Genomic DNA, 15,993 nt, shown 5'->3' with positions numbered 1-15,993 from the left:
AAGTGAGGCTCAGGCGTCGTTGGAGCAGCCTGGCATGTCATTAGCCCTGAGGAGAAACCTGGGGCCGGAGCCTCATACATTTCAGCCAGCAGGAAGTCAGATCCTCAGCGGGGACGGAGAAGGGCTCTGTGGCCTGTCATCTGGGTGTTCCACAAACACTCTAGAATCAAATCCTCTCTTCAGATTATTTCAAGTTCCCATACAGAAAAACTAGTTCTTTCATATTTCCCATTTATTTCCTCTCTGTAGTGTTCAGTACAGAAGTGTTTTGCTCTAACGCGCCGAGTTGTTTTTAATTATATGCCATGCTGGGTTTCAGACGGTGGAGAACTGTGTGTGCACCCTGAGGAACCTGTCCTATCGGCTGGAGCTGGAGGTGCCCCAGGCCCGGTTACTGGGACTGAACGAATTGGATGACTTGCTGGGAAAAGAGTCTCCCAGCAAAGACTCTGAGCCAAGCTGCTGGGGGAAGAAGAAGAAAAAGAAAAAGAGGACTCCGCAAGAAGATCAAGTTAGCATTTTATTTGATATGACACTCTAAAGTTTCATTTTTCTGGGAGTGAGGAATCACATATTTGGCCAGAAAATAAATTTTCTGCATAGCGATAGCTGAGTCCCACAGGGTGAATGTTTTCAAGTATTGGAGATCATGTTCATTCTGCCTCGGTTTAATCTGTGCTGTTTGTCTTTCAGTGGGATGGAGTTGGTCCTATCCCAGGACTGTCAAAGTCCCCCAAAGGGGTTGAGATGCTGTGGCACCCATCGGTGGTTAAACCATATCTGACTCTTCTAGCAGAAAGTTCCAACCCAGCCACCTTGGAAGGCTCTGCTGGATCTCTCCAGAACCTCTCTGCGGGCAACTGGAAGGTAGGACGACTTCCACTTTACACTTCTTTCCATCTGTGCAAACTAACTTGAGATGTTACATGTATATGCTCTGCCTCAGTCAGATCAGCCCTGATGGTAAAAGGGGCACAGTTACTTAGTTTGTCTGTGAAGGGGGTAGAGGGAAAAAAGGGAGACAAGCAGTTGTTCTGGGGATCCAAAGATAAATACAAGTCCGGCCTGTGAGAAACAGAAGGCTGGTGAGAAAAATAGATGGTGCCAGCACAGTGTAGAAGCCACAGGATGTGTGTGCTGTGGGGTCCTGAAAGGAGACATCTAAGCTAGCCACACAGTGTAAGGGAAAGTCAGGAAAGAGGGGAGTGAGGACATGGAGGAGGCTTCCTGAAGGGGATGCTGCCTGGCAGAATCTGTAAGTATGAGTGAGAATAAGCCAGGAGAGGCTGAGGCTGGGGTGTAGAGGGAGCCATCCACGTAACAGGGACAACAGGAGGAAAGTCTCGTGGTGCAGACACAACAGTGTGGGCCAGGACTGCAGGCTGCCCACTGGGGCCCAGCATGGAGCCAGGCATCATGGACCAGCCTGCAGGCAGAACTTCAGGAGCTGAGCCCTCACCTACAGACAGGAGGGGCTGCTGAATGAGTGTGGGCAGACAAGTGAAAGAGACGGGCTTATGTCAACACTGCTCTCCCATTCCATGGCAGTGCAGAAGGTGGATTCGAGGAAGGGAGTTAGAAGCAGGGATTCCATTTGGGAGGCAGTGCAGCAGTACACACAGGTGAGAGATGATGAGTGGCTGAACAGAACACAGGTTGGGCAGTGCTGTGGGGAGGGATAGGGGACCCCACTCTGTTCCTCTCAGACAGTAACAGACATGCCTGTGTCTGAGGTTTCTGCATCTCTTTGCAGAGATGTATGACTAGGAAAACAGAAGACAGTTTCCTCTTGTTACCACTGTAAGCAAGTTGTCAGAACTTTCTAAATGTCCTCCAGCAACTTCCCAGACAGTCCTTGTCTGAGACATTTTCAACCTCGCGAAATTTCCTGACAGGTGTATTTTAATAGAGTTATTACAGTGCTTGCTTTTGGCTACTTCTCCTATGTTCACTCCCGCACAAAATGAGACTCTTTTGGTGATGTTGTTTCCGTGATCGTGAAAAGCATGTGATAGGCCTAGGTATGGTTTCTTCATGCAAGTGGCCGCCATGTCAAATGTCGACCGATAACTATGGTCTGGTGTTAAGCTGGTGTGGTGGTTTTGTTGTGGCTCCTAGTTAAAGTGCCAGTGACTCAGTGTGTAAGTGCTGGCTCTGGAGGCAGACCACCTGGCTCTGAATCCAGGCCACTCTGCTTACCGTCTGGCAGCCTAGGGGCTCTCTGCCCACGGTTTCCACCTCCCCAAAATAAAGTGAAAAAATACCTACCTTATAAGATGGTTGTGAGGATTCAGTGAGATATTCCCAGCACATAAGTATTTATAAACATTTATGTTGTAGAACAGCGTTCACCTTCAGCTTCTGTGACCAGAGGATCATCTGATTATGATAAAAAAGACAATAATTGCAATAGATGTGATTTGAGTTGTTTAGAAGTTCACGTCTGGGATCATTTAGTGAGAGAGTTAGATAGCAAGCCCATTTAAAATATAAACATTATATCTAAGCAATTTCAATAGTGAGTTAAAATATTGGACCTTCACTAAGAAAATGAGATAATCATGGCCACAGATGTTATCGAGGAAGAAGCTATTTCAGGAGCAGCGATGACTGTAGTTCTCCAGAAGGAGCCAGGCTGGGCTGGGCTGAGCTGGGCTGGGCCGGGGCCGGGGCCGGGGCCGGGGCCGGGCTGGGCCGGGCCAGGCCAGGCTGTCTCCAAGTGAGACAGAAGGAGTTGGTTCTGTTGTTGCAGGTTTCAGAGAAAGAAGTTCATAAAACTGCCTGAGTGCCTTGCCCAGTAACGAGTCATGTACTTCATTTCCTCCCTGTAGATTTCATTTGATTTGAAAAATAGGAGTATTTATTTTGTATGCAGACTATAAATAGGATCTTTGAAATGCATCTTTCCCTCTTATTTGTATTATTAAAATAATCTATTCTGTTGGTATTCAAGAAACTGGATGGTCAATCACAGGCTTTAATGTTCAAAATAATATAAAGGGCTGGTAGATCTCTGCCCTCATGTCTTGGCCACAGTGGGAAAGTAGATGTTTTATGAGCAACGTCTTTCAATTACCCTAAAATTCGAAAGATGCTTTACATTGGTTGAAGAATTCAATTAAAGCTCAAAGCCGAAAACAAGATTAAAGATCCGTTTGCTGATGTTACTCCTTTTGGTTTTTTCACTGATGACTTAGCACTCATTTCCATTTTGTAAGATACACAAACTGACTCACTGTATAGAGTTGCTTCGTAGTCACAGAAAAATTTCTTGACTATGGATTTTTAAAAAACAGCATCAGCAACTAACTAATCTTGAATGAGAATGCATTTTGCACACAAATATACTTACTTTTTCACCAAGCTGTGTGAATTACCATGCTGGATGTTTCTGGAGAATTCCCTTTCTTCTGAGGCAAGGGATGTTTCCAAGCAATCTTTTTGACAGGTTACTGAACTCTAAATATTGTTGCAGGGAATATAGAAAAAAAATGACTTGATGGAGACAGGTTCTCCTTTCATGCGTGCTGATGGGTTACTGTCTCTGCCATCCTATTTATAGCCTCTGGGCTTGGCAGGGGACCAACTGCAAAGAAAACACACGATCCTTCCTTAATCATGTTTATGTATCTGAGATAGAAAGTAATCACTGCCTTCTCTTTTCTGCACAAAAATATCTCGCAGATGGTGGTTTGAGATTTTCAGGCTTTGGGATTTCTTTTTAAATCAGTCATCCCAGCCTATCTTTCTCCCCAACTATGGTTTTCTCTTTACTGGCACCACAGATTTGATCTTCAGTTGGAAAAAAACCATTTAATCTATTAGTTCATCTTTTGGAAACATCTAAGTGATAGTAACATATGAGAGTGGAACTCTGTTTCACATATATGACTTACTGCCTGATTTTTCTCACTAGTTTGCAGCATACATCCGGGCGGCCGTCCGGAAAGAAAAGGGGCTCCCCATCCTTGTGGAACTTCTGAGAATGGACAACGATAGGGTTGTTTCTTCCGTGGCAACTGCCCTGAGGAACATGGCACTAGATGTTCGCAACAAGGAGCTCATAGGTATGTGCTGGTGACAAGATGGGCTATAAATGTGAAGCAGCTGCAATATTCATGAAACCCTTCTTTTGATTAAATATGTGGCTTCTAATATTATTAACAACTGAGCCCTAGCCTCCAGTTTCTTGGCGTATTTGGGTACTCCTGTTTTGTGACCATTCGTTTTCAGCAGGAGGCAAGCTCATTCATTAATCATTGATGAGGGAAGGTAAATTTTCAGAAAAGCCAGGAATTTTACTTGTACCTTAAAACACTATTTAATAGAATTAGTGTCTCTCTTTTCCAAGAGAGGTCTCTATATCTTGAGCAACAAAAAAAATCTTAATTCTCCCTTTCCAGTTTTTGGACTGATAGCTGCTAATTCACCAACACTACCATACTCTAAATAAAAAAGAAATCCCGTGAATGTTTTATAGCTTTTCCCTCTCAGGTCACTGTAAATGTTTATCCCAGAGCAGAACCACTGTCCCAGCATCATTTCTACCCAGGGTAGGGGCAGGACTGTGGTGAGCTAAGCAAGGGCCCATGGGCCCAACATTTTAGGGGGCCTTCACGCTCAGGTTTGTATAACGTAGGGCTGGCACAGGCACAAACCGACAAGTGACGACCTCTGTAAGTTCTGCACCGCAGGCATCTTGCTTGCCTCTGGGGCATTGGCACATCCTAGGCAGGATTCAGGGGAAAGAAGAAATCAGGGACCCTCCGTAGACCTGAGCTTCATTCCTAGGATCTGCTGCTCACTGGCCATGCAACCTGAAGTGTCCTGTAGAACCCCATCTGGGCTCCATTATTCTATCTAGATTGGAAATGAAACTCCTCATCTCTGAAAGGTAGCTGTTGATGCCTGCTCTCCTAGCTGGTTTGCTGTAAAGAGGAAATGAGAGAGCTCCACGCCAAGTCCCACAGCTGGTGACAGGTCTGGGGAGAAGGAGGGAAAATGGGAAAAGGTCTTACATGGATTCATCTGAATCAGTAGTAAACATTAAATTCACCTGCCATGAGAGAAGGAGAGAGAAACAAGGTGATGATGTTTACCATAAAGAGTTGCTGTAAGGATGAAACGTGATGACTTACAGTGGAAGTCCCTCACACAGTGCCTCATAGAATTGCTATTTTGAATTGTTGCCCAGATAAACCTGCTCTTAACACACCATTCCTTGAAGCCGAATCATCTCCTTACGGAGAGGAAAGGGAGCTCCTTCCCACCCTGTTCATGGTCCAGCTCACGCCTGATTCTGGTAGATGTGCCGTGTCTCTCAGTTCTCACACTTCCTTGAAAGAAACCCTTCAGGTCCCTGGAGAGAGATTCTTTAAAGTTATTTTTGTTATGTCTGTAATGTTTGGATTTCTTATAAGAAGCATGTATAATTTGGGCATTTTTAATGCTGAAAAATAAATGATTGGCATGTATATCCTGTGGCCTGTCATATAACACAAAGACGCAGGTAGATAGAAGCCTTAAGCTAGTACTGTGAAGTGCCGAGACCTTTGTCCAGAGGAGTGTGTATTCCAAGTCTCGGCTTCCTCCCAGTGCATTCCTGTGTTTCTGTGAATAACCCTTTTTAACTTCCACTGGCCTTGTATCTCTCCAGTGATGAGCGTTTTTTCACCCGGCTGGAGCACTCTTGAACCGTTCCATGAATCCGTTTTTCTGGTTTCCCTATTCCTGTCTTCCCCATGAGATCTGCACCACCACCCCCACCCCGCCCTGATTCAGTATTTGGCTCTAATTTATCCAGCACTTCAGTGCCTAAGAACCTTCCCCTTCTCTGACCTCTTCCCTCTCTTTTCACATCCATCACCAACACTAACAAAGGACTTTCTTTTTAGAGCCATTTTTCACAAAGAGGCAAAGTTTTGTCACTTCATAAAAGTTACTACATACTCAACTGTGTGGGACCCACCCTGCTGTCTGGAGCCACAGTTCTGAGGGGACCACCAGGCTCACTCACTCACGGGCAGAGTGAGCTGCCTCAGCCTAACCCCCAGGAGTGCAATTTAAAGTTATGCCTTAGTGAAATGACAAATGCACCTTTTGGTCATTCATGAGTATTCAAAATCACCAGTGCTAACTTATCATCTGCTCTGAAAACCACATTTATCTTGTGGCTTCACAGTGTCAGCACTGTTTTTCCACTCTTCATAACAGTGTTTGCTGTGAGCAAGCCAGAGCCTTCCCTCCGACCTGCTGTACATTACACAGCATGTAGTTGAAACCTGTCTTCTTCTGCTTACTCTTGTATATAAATAGGCCTTTATAAAAACCCCAATTAGCATCCACTCCATTATTAGCCTAGGAGGAAAAACTAAGAAAATATTTACTTGCACTTTAATTCAGTGCTTTTGTTTGTAGTGCACTTACAGTTGCAGTTAGTAATCGTAGTTGCAAAAGCTGGAGGTCATCTCTTTTTGGAGCGGAATAAGAAAAATTCAGTATCTATAAAGAAATACCTCAATAACTGTGAGACTCCCCTCATCTTATCTTAGCAAGAATTTCATTAGTATTGCACTACTTCTGGGATATAACATACCTATAATTTTAATACCAGAACTTTTACTTGCGTCATCTTTTAAAGAAACTAACATGTTCCCACCATTGTCAGATCAGCTGCTGTACACCTCAGCTGTATACTTCATGAAAATGTGTAACTGTACCCAGTTCACACATTCAGATCCAGAAAGATCTAATGAAAAGTACTGTTTGGCAGCCTGACTTGGTCCAGATTCAAAGGTAAGTTTTTATAAGCTTTAAGAGGAAATTGAGGTATTTGTGATGCATAGGAATTCCATCGAGGATAAAATTTGCTATTGTAATTCTTTCATTACTCAATGTTACTGAAAATACTTGAACGAAAGCAACTTGATTTGTCTACCCAATTTTACATACTGATTTACATTTGCTTACAGCAATTGACAGTAATGTTTTACAAATCAATCATTCCTGCAAGTGACGTTGCAGTAAATGTTAGCTTTCCCCTTATAATGACATTTGTCTTTTTCTTCTTTGCTGCTTCTTTGCTTTTCTCATGGGTCGGGTTTCTGCTCGTGGAATTGGATTTTTTCACCTGTTATCGTCTCTTTTGGGGTTTTATTTTTAAAGGATTGCACACCACCAGAATCTGAACACAGTAACAAAAACCTAGTACCTTCTGGAAGTAGAATTTACTCTTTTGCATTTGGCAGGCAAATACGCCATGCGAGACCTGGTCAACCGGCTTCCCGGTGGCAACGGCCCTAGTGTCTTATCTGATGAGACCATGGCAGCCATCTGCTGTGCTCTACACGAGGTCACCAGCAAGAACATGGAGAATGCCAAAGCCCTGGCCGACTCAGGAGGCATCGAGAAGCTGGTGAACATAACCAAAGGCAGGGGCGACAGGCAAGTCTGCAGCAAGGAGGTGCAAGTGGGGCTCTTGCTCCTGAGATTGTCCTGTGAGGAGGCCTTTGTTGAGGATACCTTTCCTAGTGGAAAGGATTTAGTTTTGCGTTTCTTACATACCAATAAGCTAAACAGTCTCCAGCACTTGCAACCTGCTATGCGGGGAGAAGCGTTTTCTGTTATGGGGCCTTTTTCTAGCTTTTACTTTATTGTAACACCTTCACTCCTATGTTGGTATTTGTCTCTATCTTAGTCTGTTTGTGCTGCTATAACAAAATGTTGTAAACTAGGTGGCTCATAAACAACAGAAGTGCATTTCTCACAGTTGCAGAGGCTGGGAAATCAAAGATCAAGGCACCCACAGATTCGGTGTCTGGTGAGGACCCCCCATTCTAGTTCATAGCTGGTGCCTTCCAGCTATGTCCTTGCATGGTAGAAGGAGAGAAAATCTCAGGCCTGTTTTTATAAGGATGCTAATGCCATTCATGAGGGCTCTACCCTCAGGATCTAATCACCTCTTAAAGGCCCCACCTCCTAACACCATCACCTTGGGGGCTGGAATTTCAACATAGGAACTTTGGAAGGGACACAGACTTTGAGACCAAAGCAGTCCCTGAAGCCACAACTGGGCATGCCAACTCCTGGAAGAATTAGAAGGGCCAGGGTGAGGAAAATCTAGGGGGCACCATTTCCCTAGATTCTTGTGCCTTTGTCTCTGCTCCAGGCCTGAGGGCCTGTCCTGCAAGAGTGTCTTCTTGAATCCCCAGTTCTGGCATTGAGTCTCCTGCCACGTACCCAGAAAGCAGTTAAGATGACTGCTCTGCAGCAGGGCTGCTGTGTGGCCTCAGGATGTGCCCCAGGCTTGGATGGCACATTTCCCTTCGCTTCTGCATAATACCTAACTGATGAAGCAGGAGGGAAGGACTAGAAAGTCAGCGGTAAAAATTGAAGGCTGTTTGTCATGGAGCTGTGGCAGTGACTATAAGTTTGCCTTAGTGTCAGATCAGAGAAATGGCAAGTAGGATGCTTGGTGCCATCTCAGAACAGCAGGACAGCAGCCTCCCTGAGCCACAGTAGCATGGCAGCCCTCTCCCCCCACCTCCCCTCCCCTGCTTTGCTCTCTCCGTAGCGCTGATTTCCCCTTGCTGTGGAAGTGATGTCTTCCTCTTGTGCCTGACTCTTCCAGAGTAGGGACTTTTATCTTGGTTCACTGCTATATCCTTAGCATCTAGAATAACCCTGGCCTGCTCATAACAGTTGCTTGGTGAATATTTGTTAATTGACTAAATGGCAGTGCTGGAACTACATCTCATCTAACCTTTATACTTTTGAAGGAGTTTCTAAAATATAGAATAATCTAAAACCATATTCTCACCTCCCAGATATCACACCTATCTGCAGGTGATAATTTCTTTCAGTCCCTTTTTTAAATGTATTTTTTTCTATTTCATTAGTAATAAATCGTTACGGGGACAGGGAGGACTGAGAAGGGGGAACGAGTGGAACCATAATCACTTATGGTCTTGAAATGTGGCATGACAGCCTGCACTTGTGGGGGCAGGGCATGTCATAACGTCAGGGTGGGTAGTGGGCTATGCTGGGGGAGGGGTGATGGTGAAGGAAGGCCTTGCAAAGACAATGCCTTTCGAGCACAGAGCTGGAGGAAGCAGGGAAGGAACAGTGAAGCTCCCTGGGAGAAGAGCATTTCGGTTAGAGGGGGACCTCAAATGAGAGAGCCCTGATAAGCAAGAAGACCTCTTGTGCTTGAGGAACAGAGGGAAGCCAGTGGGGCTGGAACAGAGCCAGTGAGGGGTACAGGAGGCGTACCCCACTGTGATGATCTGAGGGCCTTCGCTAAGGCAGGGCGCTGCGTCCTCTCGGCACTTACCGTGGAACTACTGATTTAGAGCAGCAGCTCCCAAGGTGAAATACAGTGACTCAGGATGAGGACTGCAACTTGCCCTTCAGATGTAACAATATGAAGTCCTACTTAAGAGAAGATGGGATGGGGGGAATTAGAGATGCAAGTGCATAACTCTTTCAAGGAGTTTTGCTGCAAAGGATAGCAAACCTTCTTGCTTTTCTCATGGGTCGTGTTTCTGCTCATGGAATTTGTGTCTGAAAATATGAGCCTGTCTGGTTTTGTCAAGGCATATCCCAGGCACGGCCCTGCCTGGTCCAGTGTTACAGCTGTCATCCTCCCAGGCAGCTGTGGGATCTGCCGTTTGAGCTTTCATCCTGCTGCCTAGCACTTAAAGACAGGTGAACAAAGCAGCGACGGCCGGGCCCAGCTGAGAACAGGGTAGCTATGGAAGGCAAGGGCCCTGCTCCCCTAAATCTATCTTCCGAAGGCTGTCTTGGGTGCCTGAAAATTCATCCCTGTTTATTTCTTTGAGGTATTCAGCTATTGCTTTTCCATAGTCCAGTTTGGGAATATAAAGGTCGAAAAGGCTTTGAGTGGGTTGGTTTTACCTGGCTCTGCTCACCTCAATCCTCAGAATCGTTAGCAACCTACATTCTGTTGTTAGGGGCTGAGAAAGTAGCTCACTGCCTGCTGACCTCCCTTGTCCTCCCCCACTTCATAAGAGTTTAATTAGGAAGATAAGGAGTAGAAGAGAAACCATATTTTAGATCTGGTGTATACATTTGAAGTCAAACTGTCAATGAAGTCTTAAGGCAGAAGTGTCAGTTGTCCTTAGGGCTGACTCCCCAAGCACTGGCCCATGAGTACCACCCCAGTGTAGCGATCTGTAGCGATCTTGGCCTTAGCCAAGGCAGGAAGTCCCCTCTTCACTTACCAGTGAGGCCACTGACTTAGAGCAGCGGCTCCCAAGGTGAATCCAGTGACTCATGGTTGGCAGTGCTTAAACAGGACTAGCATTTGCAAAATGTCCTTAGGGAGAGGAAATAGTATCTGTGACCCTGTTTTCCAAATTCAACATTAGAACACACATTTGTTGACATAGAGGTATGAATGATAAGGCAATGAAGGCATTTAGATGAAGACTTAATAAAGGAGGAGGAATAAAACATGTTCACTTGGAAGAGTTCCCAGACATTCAGAATGTAGAGTCATGGTTGCATTAATTGCAAAGCCCCAGTGAGGTCAGTCGGCCTCAGTAGAGATCTGGAGGGAGGTTGGGATTGATGCCTAGAGAGATCCTCAACTCAGGTTCATCCTGGCCACAGCTGCTCCACAGAGCTCCCTCCCTCATGGCCTCACTTCAGTTCTTGCCACCTCCCGCCAGTCCTGAACCTGATCGACTCCCAGGCACACCTGGTCCCTTTGTGGTGTGTCCTGCAGTAGCCTCTGTCCCCATGGCCCTGAGAGAGATGGCCTCTTAGTGACTGATTTTCATCCTGCACCCCTCCGAGTGGGGCTGAGGCTGTGCCACCCACGTTCATTAACATCCTTTCTCTCTCCCTAGATCATCTCTGAAAGTGGTGAAGGCAGCAGCCCAGGTCTTGAATACATTATGGCAATATCGGGACCTCCGGAGCATTTATAAAAAGGTAACTTACAAGAATAGCTCTGGCATAATTAGCATTCAGCAGAGCACACACTCATAATCATTTATTGTAATGAAATGTCATTATTCATTTTGAGAGGTTTCTTTTTCTCTTAACTCTGCAGGATGGGTGGAATCAGAACCATTTTATTACACCTGTGTCGACATTGGAGCGAGACCGATTCAAATCACATCCTTCCTTGTCTACCACCAACCAACAGATGTCACCCATCATTCAGTCAGGTCAGTGGGAAAACGCCACTCCTTGGCGAGAGCCTTTGTGTGACAGAACATTGTTTCCCAGCCAGGGAAGAGCAAACATAAGCTGGTTCAGCCTGTCCCCTCCAACACTGCCCATGCAGCAGAGTGCCTTCTGTAGGAATCACATACCATTAGAAACCACAAACCCACTTTCTTCCTTTCTAAAAGTTCATACTAGTTTATATCAGCAACAGCGCCCCAGGCCCGCCCTCAAGTCTGCCTCATTAAGTGTGAGAAGGGGCCCTGAATTCCGCAGCTGACAGAGCGGACAGGTGATCGGCGTGCCAAAGAGTGGGGACCACACTTCGAGACTCACTGTGTTATGCCCGAAAGTGGCTGCCCTGTCTGCCTGCTGGCCACAAGTTTGGAATCTCCTCCAAGTATTTTTTGTTTTAAGTTTTCTTAGTGAAACCTTTTAGAAGCAGGGTCCTTTAACAGAGGATCTTTAAGGTCTTCAGATCCGCAGCTTGGGAGAGCTGCCGACTTCCCAGTTAAACCTCCTTCCTCTGCAGACCCCCAGCAGCTGCAGCTAATGGGAGCAGGCCTTACAGGGTGGGTCTGTAGGAATTCTTTTTTTAAGTCGGGAATCCTGACAACCATACTAGCTACTTCTTTGTAGTGTTTAACTTGGTAGAAAGAATATTTTGAGATTCAGACTAAATTTTTTTACATGTAAGGGCAGATAGATTATTACTGCCAAGCCAATCAGTCCTGTAAATCTAATTCTTACAAAGTGAGAAAGAAAAAGTAATAAGTATCTTATTTTTATTTGGCTTTAAATCACCCATTCTGACATGTAAATATTATCTATTTATTAGCAGTGCTACTGCTGGCAGTCTTATTTCTCATGTAGACAAATGTGGCCAAAAAGACTAATATACATGGCCAGTGGTTCTTGCCGCATAATTGGATGTCCCCACTTGTACTAGAATTTTTTTAAATTATCTGTGCCCATTGTGTATGGTGTATATTTATATCTTAGTTTTTGTTTTTCTTTTGAGATGGAGTTTCACTCTTGTTGCCCAGGCAGGAGTGCAACGGCGCGATCTCGGCTCACCGCAACCTCCGCCTCCTGGGTTCAAGCAATTTCCCTGCCTCAGCCTCTCGAGTAGCTGGATTACAGGCGTGTGCCACCATGCCTGGCTAATTTTTTTTTTTTTTTTTTTTTTTTTGGAGTTTTAGTAGAGACAGGGTTTTTTCACATTGGTCAGGCTGTTCTCGAACTCCGACCTCAGGAAATCCACCCATCTCGGCCTCCCAAAGTGCTGGGATTACAAGTGTGAGCCACCGTGCCTGACCTGTATCTTAGTTTTTAAATTATGGGTTGTTTTCTTGAAAGAACCTATGTGTCTGGTTTTTAACATCCTTGCTGAGCTCGCAGGTATAGCCTAAAACTGTCTTGTCTTAGAAAAATGCTCAGAACTCTTTAGGGTCTTGGGAATAGAAGTGCTAGGGAAATCAAGAGATGTGGCTATGGAACAAAAGGCACATTTTAGACTAGTACGAGCTTGTCCAACCTGTGGCCCATGGGCAACATGCGTCCCAGATGGGTTTGAATGCGGCCCAACTTCAATTTGAAAACTTTCTTGAAACATTATGAGATTTTTTTTGCAATTTTTTTTAAGCTCATCAGTTATCGTTAATGTTAGTGTATTGATTGAACACCCCTGGATCATTAGCACAGAGTTACTGAGCAGTGACCTTGTTTTCAGGACGCCTTAAATGCATGCTGGACAGTGTTGGCTAGTCCCATTCAAATTCCTAGTACCTTTTAGGATTCTAGTCAGAGGTAGGGAATTCTCTACTTCTGCTTCTCCAGTTATTCTAAGGGCTGATGATGCTGTCCCTTCGCGCGAGTGTGGGATCTGCTTCTGGGCATGCCGGATGCCTTGCTGTCATGTTGGAAGCAGGCAGGTGTGCTTTCTGTCCTAATACCTTCTGGGAAATAAGCAAGGTGAGCAGCACATAGGCACTGTCCACACATGCTTAAATTTTTTACACTGAGCGATCCTATGTCAGTAAGGTGACTTTAGAAAAAGTATTTCATTGGCAGTCTTCCTCTGAAAGCAAAACCACTGGTGCCAGTGTTTGGGAACAACTGCTTTTGAGTGTATCAAGTGAATAAATGCTCACTCTTATTTGAAATTAACTTTAGGGGAAGCAAGATGATTTTTTTAATGAGAAAAAGAAAAGTATGTGAAATGTTTGTCTCTTCCTTCTCTGCAAAAGCATCCAAGAAGAGTCCTAAGGATAGATAACGGTGTTATTAGATACTGGTTGACGCTGGGGTAAAAAAGTCTGCTGGGCATTGGTGAGGTCAAGGCTTAGCACCATGTGCATTTCTTAATGAGCCAGGATTACTGGGTTTTTTAATCATTTCCCCGATCACCATAAAAAGAATTATAAGTTTTACAGACTGGGTGCTCTTATTCAGAAACGTTTAGAGATGTGGATATTTTTGAAATAATTAGAAATCAAAACATGTCGTAAAACTTCTGTATACTGAAGAGCTGTACATAAAGGATAATAGATGGGTGTTTTACAAGCAACTGAACTGAGATCATAAAATAGCAAGTATAACTCTTGCATGGCTTGTGAGTTATGACCACTCACTCGGTTTCAAAGGCCTGGTCAAGCCATTGAGACGCACTGGTGGGGAAGCCTCCATGATCTCCGATGTGCCTCTTCACCGGGCGGCTTGCACTCCAGCTGGCATGAGCCCAGGTGTGGACTTGGCTGGTTGGTGCAGTGGTAGGCCCGCATGCAGGTCGCACTTGTGGTACTTGGGTCTAGCTGCTCTTCAACTCCCAGCACCTCTGAGATATTTTCAGCACCAGCTGTGTGGCATTTCTAGTTACTGGCCTTTGTGTTTCTGGGGTGATTTTTCCACAGACACTGATGCTGATGTCTCTTTCTTCCCCTCTTTCTCTCTCTCCTCCTTTGCCTCTCCCTTCAGTCGGCAGCACCTCTTCCTCACCAGCACTGTTAGGAATCAGAGACCCTCGCTCTGAATACGATAGGACCCAGCCACCTATGCAGTATTACAATAGCCAAGGGGATGCCACACATAAAGGCCTGTACCCTGGTAAGACACCAGTTGGGTGTGTGATACAGTCTCCCGGAAAGCCGCACTTCCAGGCACTCGGCCAGCGTCCTGGGAAGTAGCCTGTGCTTGTATTGAGACGGTCCCCCAGCAGCAAACCATGCTCCAGTCTCTCCCTTTCCTACTCTGGGGATTGTTGCCTTTTCTGCTTGTTTAAAGTAAAACAAGCATGTACTTGTTTGTATGTATGTGTGTGTGTAGTTGTATGGTGGCCGCAAATAAAAAGAGGGTTGTATCCAAATCAATCATTTCTGGCTGCTCGCTGGCACAGTCCCTTTGCCCCGTCCCGTCCTGGCTCCAGCAGTCTCTGTGTTTTCCACATGCATCAGAACCCTCAGCCCGGTGTAGTTTTGCCCGGGCCACGTCTTCTATACTGGCTCATCTCTTAAATTCAAACCAGAGAATGGAGATCAATTTCATTTACATTTTCATGGAGAAGAGTTTGATTAAATAGTAAAAGATATAATGTGATTCTTCTCAAAGTGATTATTTTTTAAGAATAACAAAAATAATGTTACATAGTGTTAATATTTTTATATCATATTCAGAAAGCTGTGCATACAATTTATTTAAAGGATACCAGCCCAGAGGGTTACTAAGATTTCATACTGTTCCCATTCTCAACCGTCTGGCAGATTATAACTACTTTAGATATTTCAAATAAGTCAGTGTGAGCTACCCCCCAAAAGGTACTCTTTTCTCAAACCTGTATATTAAAAAGAAATAAAAGCTGGTGGCAGCTTTACTCCTGCTGGGGGAGCAGTCTCCGTGGGACTGTTGTCTTTGAAATTGTGATTTCACAGGACTGTTTACTAATCGACTGTTGTTACTATGGCAATTAATAGCTCAGAAAATTGCAGATGCTACATTTCAACACCACGCTTTGTGCAAAAGGAAATGCACATGCCAACTGAAACGCTTGGTTGCTTCTGATTTGCAGCAGCCTGCTTTATCTTAAAGATCGCCTCTTAGCCTGCATGCCCTTCTGTATCTTCTTCGCTTGCTTCAATAAACTAATTTGCCTCAAGTACGTTTCATTTTCCTCATTAAAAAAATAAAATCTTTGTTAGCCTTAACAATAATGTAAGGGTAACATCATCAGGAGTCTACAATGGACTTTTAAAAACGATTCGATTATTACCAAGTTCCTTTTGTATTAAAACATACTTCAATATGGCAGGCACAAGACGGTGCCTCCATTGTAGCCCAGCTGCTTAGAACACACCTAGGCCTGCTCCTTCCTTGACCTGAGATTTTGAATCCCAGCTGTTTGGAAGGTATGGGGCTTATTTGAAAGTTGCGTTCCTCTTCTCCTCTCTGACCCACTGCTGTAGCTCAGAGCCCTGGAAAAGTGGTGTTCCTCAGCTCAGGTTCCTGTGCTGCTGTCCAAAGCCAGCCGGAAAAACCTTCCCGCGTATGAGCAGAGCTTGAGCAGGAAGCCTTTGTGCATGGGCTCTGCACTGGTGTTGCTTTTTGGGAAAACACCCGCGGCCTGTTTTTGCCATAGTTTTGCTGTTAGCCCCCACCAGCCCTGAGGTAAGCAGCAGCCAGGCCAGATCCAGGGACCTGGGGCTGCCACCTCTCCCATTCCGCACTGGCACTGGGGAAGGCAGGCCCTGTTGGGGACAGCGCTATCCCTAGTGCAGGGGAGACCACCCAGTCTAATGGACCAGAGTA

At 45.1% G+C, this 15,993-nt stretch overlaps 1 protein-coding gene across 13 annotated transcripts in view; it reads left to right on the top strand.

Annotated features, from left to right (window-relative positions):
* PKP4 (plakophilin 4) overlaps positions 1–15,993 on the top strand; it is a 231,782-nt gene that overhangs the window by 212,923 nt on the left and 2,866 nt on the right. For 10 of the 13 annotated variants that reach the window (XM_039469686.2, XM_039469684.2, XM_039469682.2 and 7 more), the window contains 7 exons: positions 320–511; positions 694–867; positions 3,917–4,067; positions 7,248–7,443; positions 10,872–10,956; positions 11,078–11,195; positions 14,170–14,298. In XM_039469686.2, coding sequence (XP_039325620.1) covers positions 320–511; positions 694–867; positions 3,917–4,067; positions 7,248–7,443; positions 10,872–10,956; positions 11,078–11,195; positions 14,170–14,298 — 1,045 coding nt within the window. The remainder of the gene's footprint in view (positions 1–319; positions 512–693; positions 868–3,916; positions 4,068–7,247; positions 7,444–10,871; positions 10,957–11,077; positions 11,196–14,169; positions 14,299–15,993) is intronic. The other 3 variants (XM_039469688.2, XM_039469687.2, XM_039469690.2) reach the window with 1 other exon arrangement.

This window comes from Saimiri boliviensis, chromosome 5 (assembly GCF_048565385.1).
Source record: "Saimiri boliviensis isolate mSaiBol1 chromosome 5, mSaiBol1.pri, whole genome shotgun sequence".
Lineage (NCBI taxonomy): Eukaryota > Metazoa > Chordata > Mammalia > Primates > Cebidae > Saimiri > Saimiri boliviensis.
This window is presented reverse-complemented; position numbering and strand designations above follow the sequence as displayed.